Raw genomic sequence first — 22,800 nt, 5'->3', positions numbered from 1 at the left:
CCCTCTTGTGGGACTTGAACCAGGGGCCTCCCGCATCCCAGATGAGGTCCCTAGCCAGCAGGGTAAAAATTATGAGAGACCGTGCTGTCCTTCTTTTCTCACTTGTTTTCTGTGAGGTTGCCAATGGGAGCCCAATCCAGTAGGTGAGCATGCTTACCGGATTGGGCTGAGCAGATGAGTTAGGTAGAGAAATGTCTATATTCCCCTGTTCTGTGCATCATGCTAGGGCCTAGGCATGCAGGTACCTAGAGTAATGCAGCAGTGTGTATGTGCAGAGGCACAAATATAGGGCATTTAGAGAACTTCCATGTAAAAATTTAGGTGCCAGGCAAGTTTAGGCATTTACAGGGTTTGGCAACAGTTGTGCAGGAGGGATTGTGAATCCCAGCAGGCCTGATTCTGTGGTTTAGGCTTCTAAAAGAGCAGCTAGGCACCAAGTCCTTTTATGACTCCAACCCTGAGTGGCTCACAGTCACACCCATGTCTGCGGCAGAGCTGGGAATAGAGCCCAAGAGTCCCCGTCATCTTCTGTGCCCACTAGACCGATTGGCCTGGATTCTCTGTTATGGCCGAGGAACGGTTTGTACCAGTCTGGAAGGTGGGAGACAAAGGTGGCTGAAAACCATGCTGCGTACACCTGAGGGAGTGTGAAAGAGGCTGCTCTCAGTCACTCCTGCCCGCGCAGTGCAGCAGTGTTTACTGTCAAAAGGACAAATCTTGTTTTTTAACCTCAGTTAGCAGCATGGGCATGTGACTGGCAACCCTTGAGATGGAAGTGAAAACCTATGACGTCAGGCAGGGATGCACACTTCAGCAATCACCTGTCACACACCAGCAGCACCATGGGGCTGGCACCCAGGGCCTTCCTTCTCCACAGTCTCTGTAAAGGGGCCATTCATTGCATGGAAGCTGAAGTGCCTTCCTTCTCTGTGCAGTACCATGGGTTCCACTGCCTTGGCAGTTCCATGGAGAAGCAGAAGGCTTCCATCTCCAGGGCTGAGTTTTTTAGCATGTTTCAACACATTGTCCAAGTTGGAAACCAGGTGTGAAATCTGGGCCCCATTGAATCCAATGATCATTTTTTTTATCCAGTGGAGTCAGGAACTCTACGTATGGTCCCCATGCCACCGAAAAAATTTAAATAGCTGTTACATATAGAGCCCCTGAGGTTCTCTATGCTCAGTAGCCACCGTCAACCCACATATTCCATCTCCAACTTTATGCCAGTGTAGATACGTTTACAACTCCACTGCGAGCACAGCTGTTAGCTCTTCTGCGCATGCTGCCGTCTTCATGCTTTGGAGAAGAGGAAGAGTAGCAGACGGGACAATATTCTGAATTGTACAAACCCGTTTTGTTCATTTTTTCCCCCTCCTTACTGCAAAATGTGCTGATGAGGTTGCTGGGAGTCATAAGACTCCATAATATAATGTGTTGTTGACGATTTTACTCAATGGTCATCAGCTGCATAAAATATGTGGACTGAACATGCTTGGAGCTAGTGTGGAGGCAGGATGAGGAGGCAGCATGAGGACATTAGCAGGAAATGAAGGCCGTGCTCTGTCATGATGTCAGAGAAATAAAATGTGAAGAACACAATAAAGGTAATGTTACTGGAAAGGGAGAGGTTTTGTTTTTGTTGGCACACGTAATTATATTACCAACAATGGGTGCAGTGTTGTCTTACAAGAAAGGCAAGTGGAGCTGTGTAGATGACTGTTAAAGGCTCTACAAATCAGTCAGCATCTTTGAGATTTGCAGGCCCGCTGACGGTGGGGACAAAAGTGGCGGTTGCCTCAGGGCCCAGCGATTCAAAGGTGCTCAGGGCTCTGGCTGCTGCCACTGCTGAAGTTGCAGCAGTGCTGGCTGGATCCCTGAGCCCCTTTAAATCGCATCCAGAGCGCCGTGCTGCATGTTCTGGGCAGCGCTAAGGACTGAGGGGAGTGTCCTACACTCCAGGCAGTGCTGAGGGCTGTCTGCCCTCAGCCCTACCCCTTCCATTGGTGGCCTGCCCCTTGAAGTAGCATGGAGCTGTCGTCACCCGCACCCCTTGCTGTTAGCTCCGTTGAGATAAGTATTAGGAGAAATTATTTCCCAAAATGGTAGAGAAAAGATAGAAATCAGGAACACTTCACTGCCAGACTAGCAAAGAGAAATGGAAGACTGAAAACAAAGCTGTGTGGGAGTATGCATGTGTGCACTGTACATAGAACATGTTGTGTACTAAAAATAAGGAAAAAAGGAACTGTGGACTTGGGGTTCAGCTAAAGGTTCTATATATTAACTCTTGTCAGTGGGGTTTCCTTCCTTTTCCCCCCAAGTGATAAGAAACTTAAGATATTGGACATCACAATAAAATAATGCTTCCTTTTTTTTAACCTAACGTTCCCTTCTCACCCAGAAATGCTCAGGCAGGTGCTGTGTCATCTCCGAACATAAGTATCTCAAGGCATGGAACAAAATATAGCTTTGGGGCTTTATGCATCGTACACTCTGTATCTGACATGTTTTATGGGTAGTGCATGTTATTTGACTACACAGCTATGTTAACTGATAAAGAAATGTCTCAAAGCCACAAAACTGAAGAAACTGTGGAGTGGAGAAAACAACTGGGCTGATACAGCGTAAATAATACATGATGTAAGTTTTTTCAAAAACCAGCAACAGAGGGAAAGGTACATTGACCTTAGGAATGAGAGTTTTATAGATGTATTTATTTACAATCCTGGCTAACAGACCTCTCATGCCTAGGTTTACCAGGACTAAAAGGTGATCCAGGAGAGAGAGGAGATAAAGGAGACCCTGGTGAACTGGGCATACCTGGCAAAGACGGGATGCCAGGAGTAAAAGGTTCAAGAGGAGCAAAGGGTGACAAAGGGGATGCAAACAATGACGTGCTGTCTGAAGGTAGGGGGAAGCACTTCTGCAGCACAGAAATATACAACACAATAAAACAGGCTACCCTTTGCGAGTGCTGTGGTGTTTTGAAGCCAGCTGGTAGAGCTACTCTTGGGGTTGTGCTCTCTAGTCTAGTGTGGTTCCCCACAAAAGCCTTTTTACTCAGGCTTAGGGTGGAGAGATGTGTGAATTTCATCCTTGCCCAGCGCATTTTCACATGGCAAATTTCCTCCTACTCTCTTCCAGTGCTGTTTTTTTTTCCCTATTAGAAAATGACACACAGATTTCCACCCAGGAATGCATGGGGGAGGAGCATTGGCAGCTACAAATAAATGCTCCTAAAATTATAGCACTGTAGCTTCTGTTGCTGAGTGCTCAGAAAACAAAGTTATGCAAGGCAGCACTGCTTCAAGTCACGCCCCGTGTCCGCTCCATTCTTGCTGTGCCTCAGACACAGAGAGGACCTGGAAACACCATTTATTTGTGACAGTGGAGAAGAAGCACCAGGCTTCTTTAAAAAACTGCGTGCAATTAAAATCGGTGTCTGTCAAGAACGGACAGGCCACTGCAAAGCACAAGCAAACAGGGAACTATTGATAACAAATAGCTGAAAAGGTTTGCTGCATTCCCATTTGCTCCCTTATAAACACAAATGGGGAAGAGGTGTCTGGGAATAGACAAGCATTCAGCTTGTTATTCCTGCCATGAATACCCTGGCGGTATGGAACGTAAACCACCCCGTACCAACTACAGCAGGTATCTGTGCTGGGGTCATATCCAGGCAGCGAAGGGGCTTTGTGGTAGTTTGCAACAGGTTGTAGGGCCCCAGTGATCAGGCCCTGATTCCTCATAATCCTCTGAGGTCTTGGAATGCCCTGCTGGGGATGCCTCCCATGGGTAGAAACACAGAGGCCACCTCAACGAGTAAATGGCCGTTTTCGTTCCTGCGGGCCTCTCTCAGTGGATGAGAGCCAATGCATACAATCTCCCTTGCTGCGGGGAGGCCCATTCACTTGCAGCAGTTATCAGCCTCTTCTGTTTTCTCCCTAGGTGCCAAGGGGGAGCCAGGATCTCCAGGGCCACCAGGGCCCCCAGGGCCACAAGGTCCACCCGGGCCACCGGGGAAGCGCAAAGCAAAATCCCAGGTTAATGAGAACATGTACAGCAGCAAGTGCACAGGTCAGTGTCGGTTTCTGGTGTAGCAGGCATTATTCTCATTCTTGCCTTTATAGCAGGTGCAGGGGTTACACCTGCTGTAGGGCTCTGCTCTCTACGAATTTGAAGTTTAGCATTTCCTTAAGAATATACAATTTGGCCCTCCCTAGTCTGGCACCCTTGGGACCTGACCAGTCCTGAACAATGGAGTTTGGCTCCCGGCCCCAGCAGGGCTGCCACCCTGTTCCTGCTGGCCCAACAGGGCTTCCAGATGCCGGCTGCCAGCCTGAGAGGGCTCCCAGCCCCACTACCACCAGCCAGGCTCCTACCTGCCAGCCCTCCTGCTGCAGAGACTTTCTGGTCTAGGTAGGACCACGGATGTTGCCAAACCAGAGAGTCCCAGTTTGGAGAGTTTCAACCTGTAGTTAGATATCCTGACCAAGATGAGGCTTCAGCCAGCCCCTATGACAATCTCCATTTTCTCACATTCACTCTTTTCTAACTGTGGGGCTACACATTTCCATATGTTAGTATCTGCTTAGTGGAGTAAGGGTGGAGAACAAGTGAAACCTCTGAGATATGAGAGGATGGGGATTCAAGAGTTAACCCTCTTGGGAGAGGAAGGGATGGAAAGCGGTTCCCATATGTGTCCCAGGGGGTAACTCAAAACCAGCCCTTGAAGTGTCAAATAGCGTGTGTTGTGGGCAGGAAAGGCTCTGAGAAAGCAGAGTGGAAAGAACAGTACACGTCTGCAGATATTTTAAAACAGTTTTACTTTTTTATACAAAATTTTGCTAAATCTTTTAAATGCCAGTCGTAAATACTAATGGGGTGTGTGTCTGTCTGCAGCTATTACCTGTGTCGTGAAATGTCTGCTCAACTGCTGAACTGAGCTAGGCTTCAAGGACTTTTGATGTGGGAGGAGGGGAAGGTTTAGTGCCACCCTCTGAGACTGTTCTGGCTTTAAACCTTGATGCACCCTCTGGATCCTGGCTACTGAACCCCTGGCATTACTTGTACAGCCCTGGGGGCCGGTCTGAGTTATCTGTCAGTTACATATATGGCCCCATTCCCCGTAGTATCTAAGGGTATGTCTACACTACCACCCTAGTTCGAACTAGGAGTGAAACGAGGAGTAACAGTAGTTTGGAATAGGAAGCCTACTCCGAACTACCTAGTCTGTGTCGCGTGTAGCCCCGCGGCACGGAGTCCGCACTAGCGGACATTTAAAAATGGCGGCGTCCGGCGAGATGCAAATGAAGCCTGGGAAATTCAAATCCTTAAGAACCTTAAGAAGTAAAGAAGTGCCCACTTTGCAGATGGGAAACGGAGGCATAGACAGACGAAATGATGTTTCCCAGGGTCATAGAGAAAATGTATAGCAGATCAGGACACTGATGTGTTTCCCCAGCAGTAGATTAACATCCCAGACACAGGACCATTCTTCTTCCATTCCCAGGCAGCAGCCTTCCTGAAGGAGCTCTGTGCCCGCCGGGCCATTTCTGTGCGCCCACCGACTGATCAGGGCCGGCCCTGCCCCCGGGCGCACAACACAGGGGCAGCGCCAGCCCTGGGCATACAGCACATGGGCAGCCCCACCCCCAGGTGCGCATGGGCTGTGCTGGCCCCGGGAGCATAGCGTACGGGCTTCCCCGCCCCTGGGTACGTGGCACAGGAGCGGTGCTGGCCCCAGGCGCACGGCGCATGGGTGCTGCTGGCTCCTGGGCGTGCGGCACAGGAGTGGCACCGGCCCCGGGAGTGCGGCGCATGGGTGCTGCCAGCTTCTGGGCGTGTGGCATAGGAGTGGCGCCGGCCCTGGGAGTGCGGCTCATGGGTGGCGCTGGCACCAGGCATATGGCGTGTGCGCAGCCCTGCCCCTGGGCACATGTGTGGCCCCACCCTCGGGCGCATGAAAGGCCACATCCCTGGGCTCCCGGCAGCCCCAAAAGGTTGGGGACCACTGTTGTAATGCTTTAAAGCTTGCAAAAAGCATTGTCTAAATCACAGATGTGTGGACTCAAGCGAGATACGGGCTGGTGGGGACTCTACCACTGAAAGTGCTAACAGCTTTCTGAGCGGTATCCTTCTTGTCTTAGCAATCTATCTATTGACTTTGATCTTTATCTGCTTAGGTTTAAGTATCCATTCTCCAGCTACTTAATGATGCCTTGTTTCCCCTCCGCCACTCTATCTTCCTTCTTTTTTCCTTTCTCTTTCCTGCTCCTATTTATTTCCAGTTTTCGTATCCCCTACTCATAACTCCGGTTATCTGAAGAAGTGGGCTGTGCCATCTACATGTTTTGTTAGTCTATAAAGTGCTACCAGACCATTTGTTGTACTTCATGCTGTTCGTTTATTCTCCTGGCCACTCTTGTTCTCTGTCCGTAGTCACAGTGGCATATGGCAAACAAAGCATTTAGCCATCCAGTCTGTATTTCAGCGTGTTTGTGCGTCTGTTTATCTGTGTGTCTGTCCGTCCGTCTGTGAGTCCATTTGTTCGAGAACTCCTCCGAAACAGAGCTAGGACCACTAGATTTGGTCTTACCATAACTTAAAGCACAGTCAGGGTTTGGTTGTGCCAGGACAATGGGATGTGCGTGGAATGCGATTGTTTCTCAGGGTATGTCTACACTACAGCACTAATTCGAACTAACTTAATTCGAATTAGTTAATTCGAACTAAGCTAATTCGAATTAGTGCATCTAGACCTAAAAACTATTTCGAATTAGCATTTTGCTAATTCGAACTAGCATGTCCACATTGAGTGGACCCTGAACTGAGGTTAAGGATGGCTGGAAGCAGTGCCGGCAGGGCATCAGATTAGTACAGGCAGTCCCCGGGTAACGTACAAGATAGGGACTATAGGTTTGTTCTTAAGTTGAATTTGTATGTAATTCGGAACTGGCTCCAGATTCAGCCGCTGCTGCTGAAACTGACCAGGGGCTGACTACAGGAAGCACTGACTACAGGAATTGCACTGCCCCCAGCTTCCTGGAATCAGCCACTGATCAGTTTCAACAGTGGCTGAATCTCGAGCCTGGGACAGAACAGCTGGGCTGCCAGGTAGGTCCCTTCAAGACCAACCCGGCAACACCCCAGCTGCTCTACCCCAGGGTCCACAACAAAAGCCTGGTCTGCTGGGGGGGGGGGGGCGCAAAAGCCTCAGAGGCAAGGGACCCCTCCGCCTCCCCGGCTTTGCTCCAGGTGTCCCTGGTCTGCTGGGGACCATCTCCAGCAGACCAGGGGCACCCGGAGCAGCTTTTCTCGCCCCAGAGGTTGAGGTGGTGGGACCTACCGTGGAATGAGGAGTAACGGTAGTTCGAACTAGGAAGCCTAGTTCGAACTACCTAGTTCGTGTCGCGTGTAGCCGCGCGGCACGGGGTTCGAACCAGCCGGGATTTAAAAATGGCGCGCCCGGCTTATGCAAATGAAGACCGGGAAATTCAAATCCCGGGCTTCATTTGCAAGTGCGGTATGCCTACATTACCCTCCTAGTTCGAACTAGCGGGGTAGTGTAGACATACCCACAGAGTTTAAAGAGAAGTTAGATAAAGTGATGGAGGTTGGGTCCATGGAGTGGTATTAGCCAGGGGGTAGAAATGGTGTCCCTGGCCTCTGTTTGTGGCAGGCTAGAGATGGATGGCACGAGACAAATGGCTTGGTCATTGTTTCGGTCCATCCCCTCCATCAGGGGCGGATATAGGGCAGGGCGAACGAGACGGCCGCCCCGGGCCCCGTGCTTCAAAAACCCCGTGCATGTGCCGTGGCGCCGCTGCGCATGTGCACGGCATCACTGCGCATGCGCCGTGGCAAAGGGGGGACCCCGTGGAATTACGCTGCCCGGGGCCCCGCAAAACTGTCATCTGCCCCTGCCATCCAGGGTCCCTAGTGTTGGCCACTGTCGGCAGACAGGCTACTGGGCTAGATGGACCTTTGGTCTGACCCAATACGGCCATTCTAAGCTCAGGGCTCAGGGTCGGGGGTCTCACTGGACCACCCTGATTTTCATGCAAACCTGCTCCTGGGTGGCCAGGCTGGCAGCTCTCCTGCCCTAGACGGCCACTTTCCTGTGCCTAGTGCGGAGGTCGTGGACGAGGTCCACGATGTCCACACTAGACCAGGCGGGTGCCCGCCTCTTGCGGTCCCGGACAGGCTCCCAAGAGCCGCCAGCCTGGTCCCAGGAAGAGGCGGAGGGCTGGGTGGCAGCGGGTAGCTGGTTTGTGCTGTGCCAGGTGCAGGGTCTGCTGGCTGGGTGCTGGCAGGCTTGCACCTGGCATGGGAACCGTAGCCAGACCGTGCCCCTTTAAGGGCTCCGGGGCTGGGAGGGGGGCAGTAGAGTTTCCCTGGTGTTGGCCAGAGTGGCCACCAGGGAAAGCTGGGGAGGGCTAGCCTCCCACTAGTTCGAATTAAGTGGCTACACAGCCCTTAATTCGAACTACTTAATTCGAACTAGGCTTAGTCCTCGTGGAATGAGGTTTACCTAGTTCGAATTAAGTTTGAACTAGCGGTTTGAATGTGTAGCGCCTATCAAAGTTAATTCGAACTAATGGCTGTCACACTAGTGGTGTGTCAGCAGCAACAGTTATACTCACAAATGACTATGGGGGGCAGCAACTGGGGGGAGAGGGGAACAGTTATATCCCTGAATGACCACAAGGGGGCAGCAAGCACCCTGGCCCTGGGGAGCAGCAGCTGGCCAGGCTGCATGACCATGGGCCGCCTTATTGAGAAACTGATGGGTGGGCTTTGTGGCCCCCAGCATCCTGGGCAGCAGTTGCTGGCCACCCAGCATGCCCCCTACTGCCCTGGCCATCCTGGGGAGCAGCTGCTAGGCAGGCCGCATGGTCCCCGCTATCAAGCTTCTTCCCAGGGCAGAATCCGGCAGACAGGCTGTCCTGGTGGGAAAACTGGAGGCCACCCCTCTGACTTGAGTCCCTTCCACTGAACCACCACCCCCAATCTTCTGTCCTGACTCCTGCATGCCCCACCCCATTCCCTGAGCCCCTCCTCACCCCCCCAATCCTGACTCCTGCACTTTCCCACCCCCTGCCCTTAAGGACCCGAGCAATGCCGGGTAAGTCTTCTAGTGTTTTATAGGATAACTCTTTTTTCAATCAAAAATAGATTAAAATTATGCCTCATAGCAGAAGTATTTTTAACTGTCTGGAAAAGTTACTCGTCTATGTGGGAGCAGTGTCCTGTCACTATTTATTAAAATTTATTTAAATTCTTCTATTTATCCTCTTCTCCACCAGAAGATTAGCTGTAAGCAGCTTGCTCCCTACACAGTGAGAATATTTCATAAAAAAAAAAAAAAGAGTTATAGTGTTTTGAGCATCTTGCTACCCCACTGGAGTTTGATATAGGAATAAGAGTTTTTAGTATTCTTTTCAGCTAAGCACTTTTGTGGGAAGGAAGCGTTGGCGTCAACATGTTATGAAAGAATATATTAATATCTATTACTGCCTGTCTAAATTAAATGCTTCCTTTTGTTCTTGGCATTTTTCTGTGCTTGATTTTTAAACTGGCTTTCTGAATATATTTGAGGTGGTTTTTTTTTATATATTTAGGAAGGGGATGGTTTTTAATTAACAGAATTAGATGTTTTATTGGGTATTAACTTTTGCTACTTCTCTTTTATGTATTTATCAAGTGCCTGAGCCATTGAAAATGTTGGCTAAGTACTGAGTGGTTTTTTTTTTTTTTGAGGGGCCAACATTTTTACAAAAGTAACTCTTGATTTTAGATATTTCAATTTTTGGGTGCCCAACTAGAGACATGGAAATAAGCATATTGTTCAGAAAATCCTAAGCACAAGGCTTGTGAAAATGAGGGTGTTTTACGTGTCCCAGTTGAAATAACTCATTTTTTAAATTCTCAGGATCATCATAGGACACTCCTGGGGGAGGAAGAGATAGCAGAAGATGAAATTTTAAGGGCCCAATTCTAGTCATTTTCACATTTTCAAGAGAATGAACCAGGTTTTGAGAACCGGCACTGATAGAATTGCTGGTGGTGGCATAGGAGACTCAAGCAGATGGGCGCTTGAACCAAGACAATGTGCTGTAATAATTCTAAAAGATCTCAGCTGAGACTAACAGCAGGATAAGGAAAGTAGTGAGGAGATGCTGCAAAACCATCCCATTTGTCTTGATAACAGGTTGAACTTTTCTTGGCCAGCAGGCTTGGGAACTGACCGGTCTCGAACCAGAGAATTTGCCAGATCACGGGAGGTCAATATTGTCTAGCAGCATTACCATCACTGCCACTGCTTACTGGGCTCTTAGAAGACATTTGGAGTAAATTAGAGCTAAATAGCAGCACAGAACACTGAGAGTCAGCACTGGTGGCTATAAACAAACTTTATGGGTATGCGGGAAACTTGGCCACACCCATAGTAATTGGACAGCCGGCTAACTAACATCATGCTGGATATTGTTGGACCAGACAGTCCCAGACTAGAGAGGTTCAACCTTTAGTCACTTTTGGGAAAGCAAGCAAACTTTTCCTTTTGAATTCTCATAACAAATCCTACACTGCTGTCCTGTTTTCCCTACAATACATCCACCAAAGCCAGTGGATATTTTAGGCATACAGTGACAGACAATTTAAATCTTCCTAGTGGATCTGTGCAGAATTTTTCTGAGCAGACATCCCTGTGAGGTCAGTCCAATGCAAACTCCATCAGAAAATCAATGCTGTAATTGCTATGTGAAGATGCAGAAGAAGGTGAATTTAGTAACAACTAATGGAAATATTCTGAGAGGGTGTTTATTAAAGGAAGCTTTCTTTTGTGGTTCTGTAGGTTAGCCCCGAGGTGAACGTGACAAATACTTGATGCTGTCTTTAGCATCGAAGCAGATGTAGTTCTCATTAGACCTCACCATTAATGCTGGATTTGACACTCTAGTTTTTAGGGCTGCAGTGGGAAAATGGTGCTTTTTCAGTATTCAGGGCAGATAGTTGTTATTGGGAGTAATGCTCTCAGTTTCATCTTGTGCCATTTCAGCTGCTGGAGCACTTTACCTTCCTTTGCCTGCTGTGTCTAGCTTATATTTTATCTAGCAAAAGGAAGATAACTGGGGAAGTGGATATTAACAGCCATTAACAATGTCAGCATTAAAGGACCTCTGGTGAACCAAGGCTAGGATGTGCCTTGGATGTATATATTGTAGTGTTTTCTCACTGTGCTTCTGCAGCATTTGCTAGGGTGAAAAGGCAGTTCTAATTGTGAGCTGCCACTGCAAGTAGTTTGGAATTAGTACTAAACAGAGGGGCTGTGTCTACACTGGCATGAATTTCTGGAAATGATTAAAACGGAATACTATTCCGTTTTCAGTTTTTCCGGAAAAGGAGCGTCTACATTGGCAGGCTGCTTTTCCGGAAAAGCCCTTTTCCCGGAAAAGCGTCTGTGGCCAATGTAGACGCGCTTTTCCGGTAAAGAGCCCCGATCGCCATTTTCGCGATCGGGGCTTTTTTCCGGAAAAGACTACTGGGCTGTCTACACTGGCCCTTTTCCAGAACAGTGTTCCGGAATAAGGACTTATGCCCGAGCGGGAGCAGAATAGTTTTTCCGGAATAGCGGCTGATTTTGTACAGTAGAGCGTCGTTGCTTTTCCGGAAATTCAAGGGCCAGTGTAGATGGCTCGCAGCTTATTCCGGAAAAGCGGCTGATTTTCCAGAATAAGTGGCCCAGTGTAGACACAGCCAGGATGTTTCATTCTCTTCTTTACTCTATTATCCATGTGCTGGCAGTACCGATCAAGGAGCAAGGCCCCACTGTGCAAGGTGCTGTAGTGGCAAAGACAGTCCATGCCTCTAATAGCTTCAAATCTGACAAGAGACAACGGGTGGACTATACACATAAGTGGGGTGCGAGGGTTATGTAATAATCAAATGGACAGTTTACCCAATGTTTGACTTCTGCTTGAAATATAGAAACATAGGAATGAACAGTTCCAAATAATGGTCTGTTTAGTCTGCTATCCTGTCACCAAATGGATGCCCAATCCCAAGGTCCTTCAGAAGAAGGTATAATACCCTCCCAGTGTACAGTTTGTCAATGTCCTGCCTACAAAGGGAGTTTATTTCTAACCCCAGCAATTAATGGTTAGTTTATGTCCTGAAACATCAGGGTTACAGTGAGATAGTAAACATTTTTATTCTAGCTAATGTCATTCTCTATATTTTTAATCTGCCCATTCTTTCCCTAATCCTTAACAGCTCTTGCTGTCTCTAATATCTCGTGGTAGTGAGTTCCATAGGTTTACTGTGCATTTTACATACAATGAAGGCTTTACTTTACTAACTCTTGACACCATGATCACAGATTCTTTATCTTGTTTTTGTTAGCATGATGTGAATACAACATTGCTATTCAGAAAACAGCCACACAGTGTTTCTAATAAAACACTGATAGTTTTGATCAGTTTTGCAAAACACTTCGTACTATCACTGGTGGTCCACAGGTGTCTTACCTTGAAACTACGATGGTTTTAGCCTTCCAGTACATCTGTCTAGTAAACATATATATGTGCTAACTTAATAGATTACCTAACTAAACTCGCTTGTTACATTTATTTTCCCAAAAAGGAAACAGAAAAAGACAACTTGAAATTAAGATGATGGTTTTAGATGCTAATACAGCTACTAAAAAGAATTTAGCTAGCTAATATTTTGAAACAGTTAATAAAGGAGACGATTTCCTCAGAAAGAAGACAATAACTAGCAAGGGAATATATCTCTGAGAATGTTTTGTATTAATAGAGTTGCTGTCATGACCTGTTTAACCTGCCCCCCCCCCCCACCACCAAACACACAACTGCCCCTTGCCCTCCAAAATAGTAGTTTCAGTAGCATATAAACTCTGCTAACCTCCGAATATTTTATGGTGGGAATATACAGAGCGCTAATCTTTTTTTGTACAAGGTAAGTAATGAACATTCCAAATGGCAGGTTCTCAGGCTGTGAGTTATCTCAAAGTGAAAATATCTTTTAAGTCTTAGCTGTTTTTGGTTTCTTTCAGCAAAAAGTTCATGGGAGAATATTACAAATATTCTTAAACCCAAATATTGCACTCAGCTTCATCAGGAACACTGACCTGGTCCTTGACTTTTACAATCACAGATAAACCACCGTCTAGGGGAGCTGCTAGTACAGTTAACTATGTTAATTAGAATGAGTCTGGGAAGTCCATTGTGGGGTTATAATTTCTTGGCTCTGGGGAGCTTTTGCTGTGAAAATGTCAAAATATCAAATCCTCTGTAGCTGGATCTCATTGACTAGCATTATAAGATACAATATTATTCAAAACGAGGCATTCTTCTTCTTGTGAAGGGTTCCGCAAAGACAAATGTGTTGAGATATTAAAACCTTTTTAGACTATTCAGGCCACAGAGGTGGTTGAGATGTTGTGCTGCCATAATTTATATGGTCGAATAGGAGACAAAGATATTCTATTCTCACTTTCCCACTGACTTGCTGTATGATCTTGAGGAAGTCATTTAACCTCTGTCTTTGTATAATGAAGGTAACTCTAGTTATCCTTTTGGGCACAGTACTTTGACATCATGGAATGAAAGGGGTTGTATAAGGAGTACTAGTGTCTGGCTGTGGACACTGATTTTCAAAAGCCACACCTGGTTTGTGTAGCGGGGTCTTTTTTTGAGATGGGATGCCAGTGTGTAACCTACACACCCAGTGGGTATGGTTTACTGTCTCATGTAGTGTCACGTAGACCACTTACAGCAACAGCCAGCTGACTATAGCTCAAGCTGTAGAGGCGCCTACGTTAAGCTCCAGAGCTTCCGGATTCATTTCTGCCTCTTGCCAGTTACAAGCGGATCTGCTCTTTTTTTGAGATGGGATGCCCGTGAATTGAGGACAGCTCTGACCTTAGTGCCCTAAACCAGAATCCGTAAGCCTTTTGTAAAACAGATGGGGCACGGTATGATTTCATTTGCTCAGTTTGTATCCGAGGAAAGTAAAAGCAGGGCTGCAGAAGAAATGGGTTAGTTAATCTAATCCTTCCTCCCTGAGCATCACACTGCCCTTTCTGTGGCAGTTCGGCCAGGTCAGTAGTTGTTTTGATGTCATTTAATATTTCATACCTAGGATCCTGGATCAAGGCCCCGTTGTGCCGGGTTCTGTGTGGGCAATTAACAAAAAAAGGAATCCCTGTCCCCAAAGAGCTTGCAACTGGCATATGAGACAGGATAAATAGGTGGATAAAACAGATCCCCAGGACAGTCTGGGTTGGGAGAATGACATTGCAATGAGTTTGTTTTACCTTTTGCCACGCTACAGCAAAAACAGAGCTAAGAACTGTTCTTGAAGAGGTTTTCTGTAAGTGAATCATACATGGGTCATACATTACTCCTGGAAAGGCAGCTGTGGCTTTTAGTACAGGAGCCTAACTAGTTTAGACAACTATCAGAGGCGTAGCCATGTTAGTCTGAATCTGCAAAAGTGATGAGGAGTCCTGTGGCACCTTATAGACTAACAGATTTATTGGAGCATAAGCTTTCGTAGGCAAAGATCCACTTCATCAGATGCATATGGTGGAAATTCCAGAGGCAGGTATAAATATACAGGAATAAGGAAAGAGTACCAATCAATTGTAAGGCTGGAGATAACAAGGTCAATACAGTCAGGGAGGATGAGGCCCACTTCTAGCAGCTGATGTGGAGGTGTAAAAACCAAGAGAGGAGAAACTGCTTTTGTAGTTGGCTAGCCATTCACAGTCTTTGTTTAATCCTAAACTGATGGTATCAAATTTGCAGATGAACTGCAGCTCAGCAGTTTCTCTTTGAAGTTTGTTCTTCAAGTTTTTTCATTGCAGGTTGGCTACCTTTAAATCTGCTACTGTGTGTCCAGGGAGATTGAAGTGTTCTTCTACAGGTTTTTGTATATTACCATTCCTGATATCTGATTTGTGTCTGTTTATTCTTTTACGTAGGGACTGTCCAGTTTGGCCAATGTATATAGTAGGGGGGCATTGCTGGCACATGATGGCGTATATTACATTGGTAGATGTGCAGGTAAATGAACCCGTGATGGTGTGGCTGATCTGGTTAGGTCCTGTGATGGTGTTGCTGGTGTAAATATGTGGGCAGAGCTGGCACCGAGGTTTGTTGCAGGAATTCCTGAGTTAGAGTTACTATGGTGCGGTGTATAGTTGCTGGTGAGAATTTGCTTCAGGTTGGTGGGTTGTCTGTGGGTGAGGACTGGCCTGCCTCCCAAGGCCTGTGAAAGTGAGGGATTATTGTCCAGGATGGGTTGTAGATCACTGATAATGCGTTGGAGAGGTTTTAGCGAAGACTGTAGGTGATGGCTGGTGGTGTTCTGTTGGTTTCTTTGTTGGGCTTGTCTTGTAGTAGGAGGCTTCTGGGTACACGTCTGGCTCTGTTAATCTGTTTCCTCACTTCCCCGGGTGGGTATTGTAGTTTCAAGAATGCTTGGTGAAGATCTTGTAGGTGTTTGTCTCTGTCTGAGAGGTTGGAGCAAATGCAGTAGTACCTTAGTGCTTGGCTGTAGACCAGATGGAAGCTGGAGGCATGAAGGTAGGCATAGCTGTCCGTAGGTTTTCAATATAGGGTGGTATTTATGTGACCATAATTTATTTGCACCGTAGTGTCCAGGAAGTGGTTCTCTTGTGTAGACAGGTCCAGGCTGAGGTTTATGGTGGGGTGGAAATTGTTGAAATTGTGGTGGAATTCTTCCAGAGACTCCTTCCCATGGGTCCAGATGATGAAGATGTCATCAATGTAGAGTAAGTAGAGAAGGGGCGCTAGTGGACGAGAGCTGAGGTAGCGTTGTTCCAGGTCAGCCATAAAAATGTTGGCATATTGTGGGGCCATGTGGTTGACCATAGCGGTGCCACTGGTTTGGAGGTATATATTGTCACCAAATCTGAAATAGTTGTGTGTAAGAATAAAGTCACAGAGCTCAGCCACCAGTTGTGCAGTGACATCATCAGGGATACTGTTCCTGACAGCTTGTATTCCATCTATGTGTGGGCTGTTGGTGTAGAGAGCCTCTACAGCCATGGTGGCTAGGATGATGTTTTCTGGAAGATCACCAATACATTGTAATTTTCTCAAGAAATCAGTGGTGTCTCAGAGATAGCTGGGAGTGCTGGTGGCGAAGGGTCTGAGTAGAGAGTCAACATATCCAAACAGTCCTGCAGTGAGAATGCCAATGCCCGAGATGATGGGGCGTCCAGAATTTCCAGGTTTGTGTATCTTCGGTAGTAGATAGAATAATCCCGGTCGGGGCTTTAAGGGTGTGTTTGTGTAGATTTGTTCTTGTGCTTTTGTAGAGAGTCTCTTGAGCAGATGGTGCAGTGTCTTAGTGTATTTCTCAGTGGGATCTGAGGAAAGTGGCCTGTAGAATATGGTATTGGAGAGTTGTCTGGCAGCCTCTTTTGGTAGTCAGACCTGTTCATGATGACAACAGCACCTCTTTTATCAGCTGTTAATGATTATAATGTCAGAGTTGTTTCTGAGGCTGTGGATGGCATTGCGTTCTGCACGGCTGAGGTTATGGGGCAAGCGATGCTGTTTTTCTACTATTTCTGCCTGTGCACGTTGGCGGAAGCATTCTATGTATAGGTCCAGACTGTCATTTTGACCCTCAGGAGAAGTCTATGCAAAGTTCTTCTTGTGCTGTTGGTGGGAGGGTATCTGTGTGTCAGTGCGCTGTTGAGTGTTGTGTTGAAAGTATTCCTTGAGTTGGAGACGGCGAAAGTAGACTTCCAGATCACCGCAGAACTGTATCATGTTTGTGGAGGTGGTGGAGCAAAAAGAGAGTCCCCAAGATAGGACAGACTCTTCTGCCGGGCTGAGTGTGTAGTTGGATAGATTGATGATATTGCTGGGCGAGTTAAGGGTACCACTATTGTATCCCCGTGTGGCAGGTAGGAGTTTACACAGCTTACAGTCCTTTTTCTTCTGTAGAGAAGTGAAGTGTGTAATGTAAATCTCAAGTCTTATTTTAGTAACTGAGCAACAGTTCTTCTGCAAATTTGATACCATCGTTTTAGGATTAAACAAAGACTGTGAATGGCTAGCCAACTACAAAAGCAGTTTTCACACCTCCACATCAGCTACTAGAAGTGGGCCTCATCCTCCCTGACTGAATTGACCTCATTATCTCTAGCCTTACTCTTGATTAGTTTAGACAAGGCCATCGAGTGAGCCAGTGTCAGAAACGGGATTATTACTTGTGGATTCCTAGCTTCAGTTCTGCATTCAGTCCACCAGATCATGCTGCTTGTCATGACACCAGCCTAGAGTCAGCAAGAACAGAAATTGCCCCAGACAGGGGTAAATTTTAGTCTGCACTAGTGCAATTCTTGGCCCATATAGACCATGATGGCAGCCACAAAAAGCTCTCTGGTGTGCATTAGTGAAGTCCTGTTATGTTACTGTGCACTAGTGAATTTTATTGTGCACTGGGAGGGTTCACATGGGCCAGTTAGCGCATCATATGTTAGCATGGACTAAAATTTACACCCCTCTTTGTGGACTAAAGTACAGTGCACGCAAGCCCTCAGACTCCTGGCTTCTACAAAAGCTGAGGAAGACTTTCTCATTTGTTAGATGGAGAGAGTGCATATAAAGTGTTGCTGCATCAAGTCGGAGAACTGAGGAAGCATAAGGCTCTGATTGCAGCTTCGCACACATATATCTAAGGGTGGACGATACGCCATATTGGAGCAGATAGAGATCTGTAGCAGTGTGTGTGAACAGAAGTGCTTTTTATATAGAAGTAGCAGGCAGGCCAAATATTCCCATGTCTGGCCACTATCTCTACCTTATTGGACACATTATTAGCCACTTATGTGTATTTTTAAATGTAAGAATTTATTTGTCAAGTGCAAAAGGTTTTTTAATTTGGTTAACCTACATTTTTAGCTTAAAGAAAGCAAAAATTATTGTTTTAAAATGTGATAAACATGGAAGCCACACAGCATATGCTAGTGCTATCATCCCCAAAATTATTTTTAGAGCCAACTTCATAAAATGCCATTCTGGATTTTGGCACAGCCTTAACTTGTGATAAATGCGTATGTTAATGTTGGATCACTGTGAAACTGAGTGACCTGTATTGCATAGTTCAAACTTTTTTTTTTTTTTGCTTATAAGAAATCTTGAAAAATAAAAGTCTCAGAGGAGTACTCAGGTTAGTCTGTAACTTTAAAAACGAGAAGTCCTGTGGCACCTTAGAGTCGAATACAATTCTTTCGTGGGGAAAATCCACTTCATCAGATGAGAAGATCTTGAGTCAGAGCTTCTCATTTGAAGAAAAAGTGAGTTGTGCCCACAAAAGCTCATAATACTATATAGATTTCTGTTAGTCTCTAAGGTGCCACAGGACTACTCGTTGCTTGAAAAATGAGAAACATGGGCAGAGCCTCAGCTGGTATAAATTGTCATGGTCCATGCACTTCAGTGGAGCAGTTTATCCCAACTGATGATGTGCCCTAGATCTGTCAAACATATGCAAAAGGTTGGTTTTCTGTTCCCCAATTTTAGGTGAGACATGTGCCATACCAAATGATGATACGCTGGTAGGAAAAGCTGATGAGAAAACCAACGGCTACCATCCAAAAAAAGCTGGTAATTTATTCTAAATATGTCACATCATTAAATTCTACTGTTTACTTGCTGAGGTCAGGGATGATGCAAATTTGTTTTTCTCTTTGCCATCAGAATGCATCATTAAATCAATAGGAAGTCCCACGGAGATGGGTAAGATACAGCAAACATTTGGGACGTGGATGAGGGAACCTACAAATAGAAGCGATGAAAGAATTTGGCTTACAATGCATTTTTCAGGTACCATGAATTTAATTGTGAATAGGTTGCTCCTTCCTTCTTTCCTTCCTTTGTCTTTTATGTATGTGCCTATTGCCTCTTTCTGCCCTCTGTATGGATTTTTCATGCTTGTTGTCTGGTCAGCCTGGCAGAGGTTATTTTTAAACCCAAGTAGCATCATTTTCCTGGTCTATGTTGTCTGCATAATAATTTATTATTATAACCTTTTAAAAGTTCTCTGCTCCTTAAATGTGCCACAGCATCAAAAAAGTCTTTTGTGACTTTTCTGCTTTGACTCACAATGTCATGTAACCCCCGTCTATGCCAACAGGAGAGCTCTGGAAGAATAGCAACAAACTTGACTCATAAGTGGAGAGAGGCCTCCTTTTTTCCAGGGTCTCAGTCACAATTATTTGAAATCTTTGCTTTCCTAATATATCTACGGATGCCTTGTGGAACCCCAGAGAAAGTGTTAACTAATGCTGCGTGGAAAATGTGGAAGGAAGGGCATCTGTGGAAAATTTCTACTTTTCAGTGGAAAACTGAAAGCCAACTATTTTCAGCTGAAAAACTTTTGGGTTTTAAACCAAATTTTTTTTTCACAAATAAATGCAAAAATTCTGTGGAAAGCAGATACTTTTTGCCAAAAATTTCCTTTGTTTGAAAAATCCAATTTTTTTGTCAAAACAATTTCAAGGCAAAGTTTTCAGCCAAGCCTAATTTTACTGTGTCCTATGTCAGTTCATTTTTACATCAATCCTACCATTTCCCCGTGGCTTCCATTTCTTAAATTGCACTTCAGAAGTTTAAGGATTTAAAAAAATGGGGGGGGGGGGGAGAAGGACAGTGCACGAGTGAGCAGGAAAACCATGGAAATGGGCTGGATTCTAGGCAGTCTCGCTATGTCTACACAGCTGGCTTCTGCTGGCAGCGTATGCAAATGAAGCCCTGATTACCATGTTGTTGCACTTCATTTGCATAATCTATTTGAGCTGTTTTTGTGCAAGGGGTTTTTGCACAAAAACAAGCAGCGTGGACATTTCCTTTTTGTGCAAAAACCCCTTTTTGCACAAGATCCTTTGCCTCTCCTGGAGAGGGATAAGGATCTTGCACAAAAAGGGAGGTTTTGCGCAAAAAGGAATTGTCCACACTGCTTGTTTTTCCGCAAAAACCCCTTGAATGGATTATGCAAATGAAGCACAACAAAATGCTAATCAGCACTTCATTTGCATACTCTCTGCTGGCAAAAGCCGGCAGTGTAGACAAAGCCTCTGTGTCCTAGTGCCCACTGGAGAATTTAGATGCTACCACAATATAAATATTGAATAACAAACACAAAAAACTTGGTCTTTGATGAAGCTTTTTCTCTCTTTATTTTTGTGTTACGGCACTCTGAAAATGTTCAAAAATGTGGATATAGTTGGCAGGAGCTTGATTCCAATAGAATTATATCTGGATGAGGGTAGAGATGTGAGATAGTTCAGTCAACTAACTGACTGGTTTTCTTTCATGTTTTCCCCTCCCCTAAGGAAACTTCATAAAAGAATATGAGAATGCAAACGCATTGCTGAATGACAGCTACAGGATCATTAACCTCACAGGGATCTTCTATGGCTGTGGCCATGTGATATATAACAACTGTCTATACTATCAAAAAGGAGGAGCCAGCGTCATTGTGAAGTAAGTCAAAGGTCAGCTGGATGGCAGCTTTGCATTCCCCTGGGTGGAAGGCACAAGAAGTAATGAGAGCAGGGAACATGAATAGAGATGAAAAGGGCAAAGATGAACTTTGGTGGGAAAACCCTCAACACAAAATACACTGTCTGCATGTTCTGTGGTGTCTTTTGGGATTGGAGATAGAAGAAGAGGGTGGGTAGGAAGGGTAGGAGAATGGATAGTTTTCCCAGTTACAGACTAACTCGGCTACCTCTCTGAACCTTCAGTCAAGACAGTCTCCTCTAACGTAATGGATATAACTTTTTCTCCGGTAGCTGCTACTAGAAATGGTCCCCATTGGCCACCAATGGCAGAGGAGGAGCCTATGATGTGTGGCGGGAGAAGCAGTTGTCAGCAGGCTCACATCCTATAATGTGTGGTGTTCTGACAAATGTAGGCCCTGATCCTGCATTTGGACCACTGCCCTGGACAGAATCCCGCCAAAAGGGCATCCAGGGGTGAGATCAGGGCACAGAAACAGCACACGAGAAAGCAAGGAAATGAATCAGCCTTTACAAACATTAACTGTTTTGAGCTAGCTAGATCTTCATCCCAGGTGAACGCTCTGCTGCTTCAGTGGTGCAACAAGTATCCAAGCTGTGTGCTCCTTGCCAGTGGAATGGTCCCTAGAAGACTTTTCCAGCAGTGCTAATTAGAGCATCCCTTATGCTTGGGACTGGTTCAGCCCCTGGACTGGGGGAGGTGGAAGGGTGGCTTAGAGCCTTGTCTTCCCACTCAGATGCCAGAGAAAGTTCAGCCCACCGTGTCTATTGTCTGTTGTTTCAAGTGCCACCCTGGGTCATGTCAATCATATCATGTGATTATGAAAGGTAGGACACAGTGGAACTTGCCTTTGGCACAGGAGCACCTTGGCAGGCCAGGCCTTCTTGCTGAGCCGGCATGTATGTGTTGCTGTGTAGTTGCTCCGGCCCAAAGTCATGTGTAGCCAGCCTAGTGTGGCTAGCAGTGGTCTCTAACTCGTGATGTGCATGCACGTCCACATAGCAATACAAGGGCATCCAGTGATCCCAAGGCAACATGGTAAGCCCCCAGGCAGCCTTGTAGAGTGCTGACTTCACAATAAGATTGCCCATAAGTAGAATGTTCCTATGGCTCTTCCATCCCGCCTCTGCTGGGTCTGAACCGGGAGCAGCTCGTGCCGCCATACCTGTGTCTCGCTAGCGTTTAGTCAGGCAGACAGTGCTAATCAAAACCAAAACTCAGCCTTGTGGGAAGAGCCAAGCAAATGCACTTCAAGGACGAGTTAAAGATTCCAGCTGCTTTCCAGTTTCCATATGAGTCTCTGATGTCTGAGCCAAGAACACTATTGTATTTGGAAGTTTCTCCACAGGCGGGTGTGCCTCTCTGGCACCCACAAGGGTGCAGTGAGAAAAGACTGTGAGCTGGTTGCGGGGATCATACATTGTTCTGCCCAAGACACTTCCAATTCCTTGCATCTTAAACAGGCTTAGACTTTGCTAGCTGAACCAACTTGACTTATTGTGATAATGTGATATGATAGAGGACCTATTGCTAAGAGCAGGCCTTTCTAGTCTCAACCCCACTTTTCAGTTATTAATAACTCAGAGAGAAATTCTACTTCCATGCAGAATAGATTGGCAAAGACTTTAGTGGACTTCATAGAGTCTCTAGGGCTTCTCCCTTTTCGGTTACATAAAGGTCTTGGGGGAGTTATACTCATTTTAAGTGTAGTGGGAGCTGGCTGGTAGATGTTATGAATGTTGCTTGGTTGGAAAAACTTTATCACACAAGGTTTTGCAGCATTTCCAAAAGTTCTCAGACTCTCCATTTGTCTGATCTCCTCTGGCAGCCTTTTCCAGGGGCAGCTCCCCTCTAAGAAGAATGCTTTGCCCCTTTATCTCATGGCCTTCATTCAAGAATAGATCTTCCACTTGATCTTCGTACTCTTACACGAGTGAAACAGAGCTCTGTACCATACCCAAAACAGCTGGTGGAAGTGGGGAGTTAAGGCACTCTACTGGCCATATTGGGTAACTGTAGAATAGATCACTCCCAGGACTGAGTCCATGTTTTCCTTCATCATGCTGTGTGGGTGGTGGGCAGGTAGGAAAGGGTAGTGGCTCGGCCCTCAGAACACATGTATCTTATATCAGTAGAAGCTGGCTCCTTTCACACGCTTTGTATTTCCCGTAGCCCTCTGTACACACACTATTCTGGCAAGAGCTGTGCT

At 46.1% G+C, this 22,800-nt stretch overlaps 1 protein-coding gene across 2 annotated transcripts in view; it reads left to right on the top strand.

Moving 5' to 3' along the window:
- Nucleotides 1–22,800, top strand: part of GLDN (gliomedin) — a 45,075-nt gene that overhangs the window by 13,778 nt on the left and 8,497 nt on the right. The window contains exons 5-9 of one of the 2 annotated variants that reach the window (XM_075897234.1): nt 2,752–2,907; nt 3,949–4,077; nt 18,591–18,674; nt 18,768–18,893; nt 20,402–20,552. In XM_075897234.1, coding sequence (XP_075753349.1) covers nt 2,752–2,907; nt 3,949–4,077; nt 18,591–18,674; nt 18,768–18,893; nt 20,402–20,552 — 646 coding nt within the window. Of the gene's footprint in view, nt 1–2,736; nt 2,908–3,948; nt 4,078–18,590; nt 18,675–18,767; nt 18,894–20,401; nt 20,553–22,800 lie in introns of both variants that reach the window. The other variant, XM_075897233.1, reaches the window with a different exon arrangement.

This window comes from Pelodiscus sinensis, chromosome 14 (genome assembly GCF_049634645.1).
Source record: "Pelodiscus sinensis isolate JC-2024 chromosome 14, ASM4963464v1, whole genome shotgun sequence".
NCBI classification, from domain to species: domain Eukaryota; kingdom Metazoa; phylum Chordata; order Testudines; family Trionychidae; genus Pelodiscus; species Pelodiscus sinensis.
The sequence above is the reverse complement of the archived record's forward strand: the minus strand, read 5'-3'. Positions and strand labels throughout refer to the sequence as shown.